This window comes from Capsicum annuum, chromosome 1, assembly GCF_002878395.1.
Source record: "Capsicum annuum cultivar UCD-10X-F1 chromosome 1, UCD10Xv1.1, whole genome shotgun sequence".
In the NCBI taxonomy this organism is placed as follows: Eukaryota; Viridiplantae; Streptophyta; class Magnoliopsida; order Solanales; family Solanaceae; genus Capsicum; species Capsicum annuum.
The window spans coordinates 199,539,305-199,551,415 of NC_061111.1; the positions used below are offsets into that span (position 1 = coordinate 199,539,305).

Consider the following 12,111-nt stretch of genomic DNA (forward strand, 5'->3'; position numbering starts at 1 on the left):
ATTTTCTAGCGAGAGAGATTCTTAGAGAGAAAATTAATTGATTGATTGTTTGTTGGAATTGGATTAAAATTTATCATCTCCATCTACTTCTCCATTGAAGTTATCATCTCCATCTGACTCTATTGAAGTTATAACTCATTCTAAACAACAATTTTTTCTTCTTTAACCATCTGAGGAAAGTAAACAAAATACCAATATTGGTTTAACATTATTTAAAAAAAATGTGAAAATATTTAATCCATATGAAAAATATTGAATGGAATAGTTTTCCACGTCAGCCGCGCTTGATATCACATGGATGAGATTTGATGAGGCATGACAAAAAAAGGACTGAGTGGATCAAATTTCACGTGGGTTAGGGGCCTGATAGGTACAAGCCTGAGTTGAGGGGCTTAAGTGAAATTCGGGACAAGTTTAAGTAGTTAGCGATGACTTAAGCCATAAAAAAATTACACATACGAGACACCTACAGTTAAACTAGTATATATATATAAATAGAGAGATATAGATCCTTTTATCATAGGCAAGTTAAATATTCAGGTCAGTGATAAAACTTAGCTATATACCATTTTGTGCTATTAGGTGTGTATATTATATATAATCTCTCTACTACAATTTTTGTGAAATTTTTTACATATCGAGAATTAATTTGACTAGTCTTCTGATATTCAACAAAAAAAACGCATATATTTAGCGGACATTTAGTCCTAATATTTGTTCGTTTGTCATCATTTGATTACAATTATAACTATTTCATTATATGTACTTCTTTATATAGAAATGATGGTTTTTTTTAGGTAACCATGTAAATGTACCATTAACAATCAAAGAATACACCTAGTGAGTACTCATCCTCTTTAATCATCTTAATTAAAGTAGGAAGAGCCTCGGATCATCATCTAATTACAAAAACTACACAGCAAAAAACTTAAACGCAAAGGATCCTATTAACAAAATCTATACTTCTGTGCATTTAACATTTCTATCCTATGAACCAGCTCTTCTTTAATCTGTCTAGCAACATCAGTAGCTCTAATAGTCTTTTATTGGAAAATCTTCCAGTTTCTAGCTCTCCAGGTGTGGTATGACATTGCACGTACCACTGATTGCTGCCATCACTTCCTTATGATACATCAGTACTTCTTTTTAATCTCCATCAATATCTTTTTCATGTGTGTTTTGACCTAAAATTACTCCTTTGGAGCTTTGAGTGTGAGTAGAAGTCCAAGAAAGTAATCAAGGTTTGAATTTCAAGGACCAATTGAACACGTAAAAGCAAGAAAACCTAGTAATAAAGAGTGCGAGACGCGGCTTGCGCCTCGTCTGTTTTGAAATGAAGGAAGTGGCTGAAAATTTGGTTGCTGGAGATCAGGTCGTTCACGATGAGGTTATGATATGCAGCCCGCATAGTGCCAGGCTTGCTTTGGCAAAATTCAAGTCTTCTTATTTTGAGAATATTTTGGTCTGGGGGTTCTTTGTACACAGTATAAATATAAATAAATTAATACTTCCTCCTCCGTTTCATTTCATGTGTCGTCATTTTCTTTTTAGTCCGTCTTAAAAGAAAATGATATATTTCCTTATTTGATGACTATTTAATGGTATGGACATTTTCATTTTATCTTTAGTAACAATTAAAAACTAAACTTTAAAAAGAACAATTTTATAAAATTTACAAAGTTATTATTTATTTCTTAAATTTCGAGTTCGATCAAATGGACGCCATATAAAACAGGACGGACAGAGGGAGTAGTTTTTTTTAGAAGGGTGGCCATTGATTTGAAGGCGTCATTTTTTACCTAAGAAGGGGGACGCCGACTTTTCGAGGCAAGAACAATGCAAGGAGTGGAAGCGACGAAAATTTAATCTAGAGTTTCGATCTCTTTTATTTTACTTTTCACTTGTTTATTATGAAAATATATGACATGCTCTTAAATATTAGTATAAGTAGCTAGATCTTTCTAGGATGTGATGGGATCACTTGCTAGATGAACTTGTGATTTTGCTTTAATCAAGTCATTCTTCCGTCATATCTTATTACTTTCGAAGAAACTGTGAGACTAAGTTTTAGTTGAGCATTGTCAATTTAAAGCATTAATCAAATTACTTTAGGATTAGTTATCTCACTATTTATATGAAATAGTTTATTTCATTACTATGGTGTAAACAGTGAAATAAATATTTTTGGTACTAACTAATAGTACCTCATATTAAACATGAGATAATATAATTCTTCATTTTATCTCAGGACTATTTATGGCTTATACCGCACACAAAACGACCCGTAGGAGATTAATCATTGAGATTTAGAAGTGGATGTTAGGGATAACAAAGTTTTGGCATGATCTAAGTGGATTAATTGGTTAGTTAGGGTTCATTTGAGATACCGACGCTAGAAATTTACTACATTTTATCGAAAAATATTTGTGATAGAAAAAAAATAACGTGACATAAGATGATAACCTTTTTTCATAATTGACTGTAGATGAAATCTTCGTTTTTGCTGTATTCTTAAGATTTTCAAGCAAGATGCAGAGTTGACGTCAGAAGTATGAAAGAGCTGAAGTAATTTTGAAAGAATTAGGTCCGGAAAGATATAATTCATGACTGATAGAGATTAGTTCGGCAAGATTATAGTTGGCACACACAAAGTTTGTCCCAACATTTGATGAAGTCATCATCCTAAGCCTTTTACTCTTGAAATAAAGTCACCTAAGACTTAATCTTGAAATAAAGTCATCAATCACTAGGATATTTAAATGTTATTATTTTGTTATTTATCCCTATTAGTTAATACAAAAATTTAGATATATTATGTTATAACTCCAGAAGTTGATTAAACTTATTTTCGTAAGAATCTTGAATAATTGTAGCTAAATCTAGTTCTCTGTTGAATTCTACTTCATTCTTAAATTAAATTGTATTTGTAACGATGCTTATCTTTCTTAAGATGGATTTTGAACATGATTAAATTTTAATGTCATTGTCGGAAACTAATGGTTATTGCTTGTAAATATTGGTGGGTTAATTAGTTTGAATAGTTTTTAGATTTGTACATACTCCCATCTTTTTTTCTATAAGAATGGCATCGTGGCTAGATAATGGTTATTCCTACTGTGCGCATCTTCAATCTTGTGTGCGGAATGTGTGTGACATATATGGTCGTCATGATGATCACTTTTATGGTTGTGCTTATTTGTCTTTCCCATCCAAAGCCTATTATGAGGGGTTGAATTTGGTATGCGGCTTTAATAGGAGTATTACAGTGAAGGGTGTTAACTGAAAATTTAAGACTGATCTGAATAAGGCTTAAAAATATGGTAAATCATCTACTGAAAAACGGTAATAAATAACATCTATAAATACAAAGGCAAAATGAAACTTTTTGCAATTTGGAAGGCCAAGTCAATTAATCGAAGCAGTCAATGTTGAGTTAACATTATGGATGATATCTATGAAAATCATGGATTATTATAGGAAATTGATATTCTAGTCAAGAAGCTAAATGTTAAATTTTCAATGTAGTCAATAATTGAATGTCGAGAAGCTAAGGGTTGATACTCTAGCCCAAAGGTATTTGATGATGTTGATGTTGAAGAATTGATACTGGAGTCAACTCCAAATATGAAATAAATTTAGGTGAAAATGGTGCACGTCAAGAGGATGTCGTTGATGAATTTGTATTTCAACTTATTACACCTCATCAAGACACTTCTCAACACTCAACACTGTGTTTAGATGGAGAAAAGGAAATTGATCCTTTCGAATCAATGGAAAACTCAATGGAAGAAGTGCATGGTGCTTATATTCTAGAAAATGTACATTACCTCTTGCCTAAATTGAAGGCCACGAAATACAATATGCAAAATTTGATTCTTGGCTAATTCAAATTTGCACACAACCGAAAACTTGAAGCAACATTGAGGATGAAAGCCTTGCTCGAGCTGGAAGCAAAGAGGGATGTCAAATCAAGTGCTCATGGAAGGCAACCTAACTTTACTGTTTTCTTCTACTATATTTCTTTTTTGTTTCTCCATTATGTTCTTTCTTGGTGTTGTTTTGTTTTGCACGGTTCTGAGCAGTCAAGGGCCTTGAAATATACAAAATTAATTTCATCACCATATTTATCAATCACATAGGCATGTATTTAAACATTAAGACCGCACTCACCAACAAGCTTTTATTTGGTATAACAACCAAACAAAAAATACAAGTTACACACGCTCTAGCCATGACATCTCCCACAATATACATAGCATTTCCCCCCTTATTTTCATTTTACTTGTACTGTTTTGGAGGGAGATAGAATACAGTACAACATACATAACAAGCCACATGAAGCAGAAAAAATATCAAGCATCAACTCCATTTTTTTGAACTCAATCAACCATCACACGCCAAGATATCCTGCAATTAAATTATTTTAGACGAAAGAGGAAAACTAATTAATATAAATACTTGGAAATACAAAACCTACAATAAAAATATACGCTTAATCCATTGAGAAAATCCATTTAGACACTCAAACTAAAGTACGTTTCCATTTGACCACCTGAACTCATAATAACGTCTTTCCTACTACTACTAGACACTTTTGGATCAAATATGAAGAAGAAAAATTATGTGCGTTCTCAAACGTCCTAATAGTTAGTCAACCACATAAAATATGTCATCTCTTTTAACTACACACACCAACCTCAATTGAGAGGTTTTACGATCGATGCAAATGCATATAATTAAAGGAGGTGACATGTCTTAAGTGTTTAACTTATCTACGTAATGGGCGTTTGAGAACATGAGAAAAAGAGATTCAAAATACCGAAATGTCTAATAGAATAATTTTATCACATGTTTAAGTAATCAATTGGAACAAACCTTAGTTTGAGTGCCTTGATGAAATTTGCTTACAAGTTTAAGGGCTTGTCCATGTATTAAGCCTAAAATACACTTAAATGACATATAGCTCATCAACCAAACCAGATTGGGACTGAATCACTAGGCAATGGAGTAACAAATTTTATGAGGGAGATCTATGTTGATGAATTAAGTGTCAAAAACAATAGGAGTGCAGACATTTTTTAGTTAAAACGTCTTAACACCCCGAAAAAAAGTATAAATGGCTTTAAGAGCGAGGATGATTGAATTTTAAATGGAACATACACTTGACGACAAGGAAAGAGGGAGAGTGCAGGTTTTAGGGGTTCCAAGCAGAACAACCAATTTTTGCACTACAATGTTGCAAGACTTACAGTAGGGAACGATCTTCCAGTGTTGATTCCGGTTGTCTCCTTTCCACCATTCCCAAAGAGCAACAATGGTCCCGTCACGGACACCTCCATGCTCTTTATCAGCATTCCATGCATCTAGATTGAGGTTAATGTTATTGACCATCCTAACTGCTCGATAACCATCACCCACGTCCCTGCTCTCTGTCCACAAGATTGATGCATCAAGAACGCTGGGGTCATACGGGGCGAGCTGCACCTGCAAAAGAATTTTAATAGGAATTAACTTTCTACCGCTTCCTTTCTGTAATATTAGTAAGACAGAGCGCCCCTGAACAACACTGTGTTCATTGGGCAGAGTAAAATCCATTTTCCTGCATTTGCAGCAAAGAAAGGTGCATGGAGGCAAGGTAGGCAAATATTAGTTGAAGAGTTGCATATAGCAGCACGTGTATGCCATTAGTGTAGGCAACTGGATAATAGCAATTCCTATCACAAGGAACAAAGTTTAAGATGCTAATACTTCTTGTATGAACTCAAGCCACCAATGCCCACGGTTCACCAATTTCCATTAACAACTATGAGGTTTATAGCAGTTGATGCATTCAAAACTTAAAACTTAACATGGCTACCATGTCCCTTTTCTCTTGTTCTAACAGAACTTAACCCATAGCCTCAGTCTATTTCTATGTTTGGTCTACCAAAGACTTCTCTCATCTGTAATATAGGAGTTTCATGTCTTCTTTTTCGATAAAGAAAAAAAATAGACAAAGACTCCTATAATAAGCACAAAATGCAACTTGCATAAGAAAGTATATGCAAGTTGGGTTAAGAAAGTATATGGACACTATCTTGTTTTACTTACACCATGCCAGACTGGCTATTCATACATACTCTCTTTTCAGTGTACAAATTTTCCTCTCTTTTTTTTTTTTTTGTGTGTGTGTGTGTGTGTTTGTGGGGGGGGCAAGAGGATATGAAGGCTCACAATAGGCTAAAATAGAGAGTAAAGTGGAGGATTTGCAAGAGCCAAACATTGCATGATAGCCATAGTCCCATCAGGCGCTGACTAGTTTTGTAATACTCATAGCTACTATAAACAATACAAATTCCCGCTTCTTTCTTTAGACATGATGAATGGATTATAATCCGGAAAACATGAAGTCTTGTTCTATATCCCTATCCTTTATCGGCGCATTTATGAGTTTATGTACTGCTTTGTAACTTTTTTTGGGGGGTAAGGTACTGCTTTGTAATAATCATTTTAATGATGCTTTCTCTAAGTGTTAACTAGCATTAGTAGGTGAGAGATTTGTACTGAATCTTAACTGCTTAATTTCTTGTTCCAGGGGTTTTTTCAAGAGCCAGAGATCTCTTGCGGGTTGTCATTATTGAAGTCTTAGAGATTTTAACTTCATAGCCTAATTGGTTCAAATGTCCTAATTAATCGGGGGTCTCTAGCTTTTCTTTGATTCGGTGTTATCCATATTTTATCCGTGTTTCCGATCCTGCTTTTTCATCATGATATCAGAGCGGATGTCAAGAATTTGTTCTATCAATCCTTTGGGTTTGTTTTGATTATCGCCAAATCAGAAGATCATAAAAAAATTAAATTCAGAAAATCCAAATTAGAAAAGATTGTCACTGTTTTTCACTGTTCATAAAAATTCCAACTCATAGATGTGTGCATGTTAATTTCTAACACTAATCTCTATTTCACATATCTTGTACTTGCTATTCCATATCAGTCTTCAAAGTATTCTTTCAACGTCATGTAATCAATACTTGGCCTGGCATGATATCATTAACCATGCTAACCTTGGTCTGGAAGTTGGGCATGAACGTACTGCTCATAATTTCCCTCCAGATCTAATTGCTATTGAAGCTCCATCTACGAATGGATAAGATCTGAGTCTAGTCTATAGGAGGTTTTTCAAAAAATAGGAGGCAATAACCATTTTTTTGTGCTCACACTTTTAACCCCAAGTGCTAAAAATAAGCCCAAAAGCAGCTGCACATCTGCCCTCACTTATGTTACTCGAACTCTCCAAAAATGCTGCCACACCCGTGTCGGATCCTCCAAATATGCATTACTTTTGGAGGATCCGACACGCACCCATCGACGTTTTTGAAGAGTCCGAGCAACATAGGCCCTCAAACATTTTTTTTAATAAGGCTGCCCTCGGTTATCTAAGTGGATCAGTAATCTGGGGCCAATGAATTATTCAAACCCCAACAAAATGAAGCATAAGTTAGATCTCTTGCTAAAAGAGTCTCTTTCGTGTTGGAGCAGCATATATTATAAAGATACCAAAGACTATATAGACAATAGCGCCATTTACTTTTCTCCACCTCTTGCTTCAGATAAAAGTAATGCACACATAATCATCATTTGCTTATTTTTCCTTTATAAAGAGCAAATATTAATTATTAATAAATGCATGTGAGATCGATCCATGGAAGCAGCCGCTATGCTCGCATTAGGGTAGGCTGCCTACATCGCATCCCTTGGGTGCCCTTCCCCAGACCCTGCTAACTTGGGAAGCATTGTGCACCGGGCTGCCCTTTTTAGTTGTTTAATTTATTAGCTTATAATCTTTATCTGCCAACTACAAGTGCAAGTTCCAGATCTTAACATAACTAGTATATGAACGTATGCTCCTTCTGGTACCCAAAACTTTTAGATAATATGGTCGTGCAATTCAACATGGTATTAAAGCAGGCAAGGCAAGATCCTGAATTCAAGTCTCACCACCAAACAAAAACCCTTTAGTTTATATATTGGGTTACACTTCCCCTCAAAAACTCCAATGTTTCTCTCTCAATAATGTCCAAACAATCCATACTGGAATTGTTTTTTTCTTCTAAAGAACTCAACTGAGCCCTCAAATAACTTAAATGATCCTTCATAGTCAACATTAAATTGCAGAAGATTCATTTCCCTGTTTTTTCTAGCCCTGCGAAAAATTTCTAGCATGCATCATTTGCAAGTCATAGCATTTGCATTAGGTAGAAATCACCTGGACTAAAAGTTAAAAGTCCGCTGCACAATCACACACAGAAAATAGAGAACTATGAAGCATACACTGATACAGAGAAAGTCTCACACAAAAGCAGATCCCACAATCTAACACTCGGGGGATAGACCTAGGAACTAAAAATGGATGATATTAGCTGCAGTCGGCTATACATACACAATACAGTGCACAAACAATTGTCTGGGAACTGATTTTCTTTCCGCCTCACACACTCACAGTCCTCGTCTCGTCTCTTCATGCCCACCTCAACTCCACCATTAAACCTCCATATCAACAATGGAAACTACTTGAAACACCCAAAACATTGCAAGTCATAGCATTTGCATTAGGTAGAAATCTATAATCTCCTTTCTAGGATATGGGTTGACTATCAAAGGTTCATTCCTTTGTGAAGTTTAACATTATATAGGTATCATTGAGGATATCATCAAACTATGAAGCACAAACAACTAGCAGTATCTAACCAAAGAGAACGGTAAGAAATATTTTTAATTATCTTTCAGAGCTTATGGTTAACCAAGGATTGGAACATACAGGGTGAGAAGCGCCAATAGAGTGCTTCAGAGCCAGTCCTGCAGCTTTATTAACCAGAGCAAAGCTTGGAAAACCCTCTTCATCCTTCACTTTAGTGCTGTACCTCTCATCTTTATACCAGTGCTGTAACAATTTCCACCCATTACCATAAATTCATAGCAAACAACAAAATTATAATATATATATATAAAGAGCTCATGGTCCAAAACACACCTAAATATTCTGTTTTTTTTTGTGTTTCATAATTGAACTATCAGTTACGCGAGTTTAGTTTCTACATGAACTGTCTATTTAACTATTTAGCAAAACACACCTCAATAATAAATCGTTGACTTTTCCTATCTGATTTGCTCAGCTAGAAAAAGTGAACAACTTCAACTATCAATTGTTTACTCTTCCTACTGGAATTGTTCACTTTTCTTACCTGAATTGTTCATGTAGAAAAAGTGAACAATTAAAGTGTGTTTTGATAAATAATTGATGATAATTCAGCTAAGAAACTCGCACACATGATCATTTGAGTTATGAAACTCAAAAAATCGGAATACTTGAGACGTGTTTTGACCATTAACTCAAAAAAAGAGAAACGTACTTGAAATGGATCTGATGGATCAAAACGAGCAAGAACGGCTTTTCCATCACGGATAGTGAGAGAGTAATTAGTATCAGCCTTAGTATAAACCCTAAAAGAAGGTTTATCAATGAGCTCTGGATCTGAAGTTTGATGATGGAAAAATGAAGGCACGTGTGGTTGAAAACGATGACGATCAACACTCTCACTCTCATGAGACACGTGTTCAACAGAGGAATAACCGGAACTAGGTGGTGGTGGTTGTGGTGGTGGTGGGCCTTCGTAGTAATCGGACATCGGCGGTGGACGATTGTAGGATCCACCATAGTTCTCCCCCATTGACGGTGGCGGCGGATAATTACTCCGTCCATAATTGTCCTCCATCGGTGGCGGAGGATAATTACTCCGGCCATAAGTGGACTCCATGGGTGGTGGTCCACCTACATGGGAAGTATGAGAGACGTGGCTAACTTGAGGGGGAGGTGGTTCATCATAGGCTGATGGTGGTCGACGGCCGGGAGGTGGGAATTCATCTTCACGGTCGTCGTCGCGACGGTGGTGGCCGTGGTGATGGTGTCCAAAAGGATATTCCATGATAAGATAAATTAATTTAGCACAATCTTTTTTGTTAGTCTATGTTATATAAAACATAAAGTTGATTAAGGTGGGGGTGTGTGGAGAGTGGGAGTGGGTAGAATTTATTATTTTGAAAAAAAAAAAAAACAAATTGAGGGTACGGTGGGTGTGTGGAGAAGGAGGTGGGGTTAAGGTAGGGGTAGGGTGGGAACCAGAAAATTGTGTGGAACGATACTACTCTTTCATCCTTAATTAGAGGTTTTAAATTCGAGTCTCCTTTAATGTAAAATCATCATTGTAAGGAAGCATTTATCAAAATTTTCAATGTTAATTTAAATTTAATAAGGCTTACAGACATTGAATAAAGAATGAAATAAAAAAAAAAAGGATAGGAATAGGAGGTACATTTCCCCCATATTTTATCAAAAAATAATATAATAATTAATTTTTTAAAAAATAACATGATCTAACATACTTGAAAGAAACATTTCAATACAAAATGATTAGAAATATTAGTTTAATATTAACAGATACATATATTACTTGAAATTAATATGAAAAATAAACAATTAATGTTAAGATAAAATAGAAAAAAAATTATCTTATTTTATCTTGATATATCAAAATACTAACAAACAAAAATAAAAATTCAATTAAGAAATTAACGACAAATAAAAATAAATGGATAAAATATCATGAATAAAAAATTTCAAGTTCAAATAAAGTATTAAATACTGAAAAAAAATAATTAATACTTTTAAAATAGACCCTACAACACAAAATTAGAACATAATTAAACTTCAATCTAAATATGAATGCTCAGCGACAAAAAAAAAAGTCTTCTAAGGAATGTGATATTGTTTGAGTTGTTAAGCTACCTTGATTGGACTTTTAAAATCAGAAAAATACATATAAATATTCTGCACTATACGTACAGATGTCTCATTTATAGTTGTTGCGTTCCGTGATTTAGTTGTTAAGCTATCAATTGACAACTGAAGAGTCATTTACTCCTAAACATATTAAGTGGAAATATTTCACAAAAAATTCAATTATACAGTTTATCTTTATTACCCTATAAATTTCTGAAAAATGAAATTAATTTGATCCTGAAATAATAAGACGGCAAAGAAGATAGTATGTTTCACTGAAGCCACAAACTTTTTTTTTCTCATTTAATTATTACTTTTTTTGAGCCACAAACTTTTTTTTTCTCATTTAATTATTACTTTTTTTGACTATGTCATTTTGCTATAATCATCATTCTCCTCCGCGATCATCCCTACTACTACTGTCATCATCATTTTCTTCTCTCACTCCGACAACTACTACTTTTAGTTTTTCATTAATTTTATTTCTTATCTAATATAAATATATTTTTATAATAATACCATAAAAAATAATACTCGATAATTGAAATTTTAACGACAAGCATCATCTTTCTCTTCAATTCCTACAATTCTTAATTATTTTTTTTCTAATTTTGTCTCCTCTCTCCTATCTATGAAAGATTTCTTTTTAAAAAAAGAAAATATATATAGTGCGTAAAAAAAAAAGATTGTCTAATTTAATAATATAAAAAATCAATTAATTAGCACAAACAAGTTACCTTCAGTGCTTTGTATTTATGGTAGCTACTCATGTATTCTTACGGGATCCAAGTTATATATAAGCATTATACATGTAAAAGAAATTCTGTGATTGTTTCTTTAGGATGGAAAAGTGATGACGATATTGTAAAAAGAAAAAAGAGAAGAAGGAAAAGAGCAAAAAGAAAAAGAAAAATTAGATATGTGTTTGGATAGGTGTGTATTTCACCATTTAGTTTAAATTTGATTATAGCATTTTGAGGTGGAATTAATTTTATTTTTTAATAAGTTCAAGGGTAGTAGAACTCCCTCAAAGATATGTGTAAGTGAACATTTGCGGCTTAAGTTTACTTAGACCCCTAAACTAAGACATGTACCTATCAGGCTCCTAACTCACCCAAATTTTGATTCAATCAGGCCTTTTTTTCTCACGTTTCATCACATTATCAGCGCGTGTTATTAAGCGCGCTTACATGGATAATTAGTCAATTCAGTATTTTTCATCTCTTTGTGTATCTATTGAATTTTTACTAACTCCTGCAAATATATTATAATTTAGTCTTTCTATTCTTATTTTT

At 33.9% G+C, this 12,111-nt stretch overlaps 1 protein-coding gene across 1 annotated transcript; it reads right to left on the bottom strand.

The window, feature by feature from the left end:
• Positions 1-4,166: 4,166 nt before the first annotated feature.
• LOC107843951 (ricin B-like lectin EULS3) lies at positions 4,167-10,824 on the bottom strand. The gene is made up of 4 exons (XM_016688400.2): positions 9,390-10,824; positions 8,798-8,920; positions 5,250-5,484; positions 4,167-4,407 (listed from the first exon to the last, which is right to left on the bottom strand). Coding segments are annotated over exons 1-4 (933 nt in total). The 5' UTR covers positions 9,963-10,824; the 3' UTR covers positions 4,167-4,405.
• Positions 10,825-12,111: the final 1,287 nt, after the last annotated feature.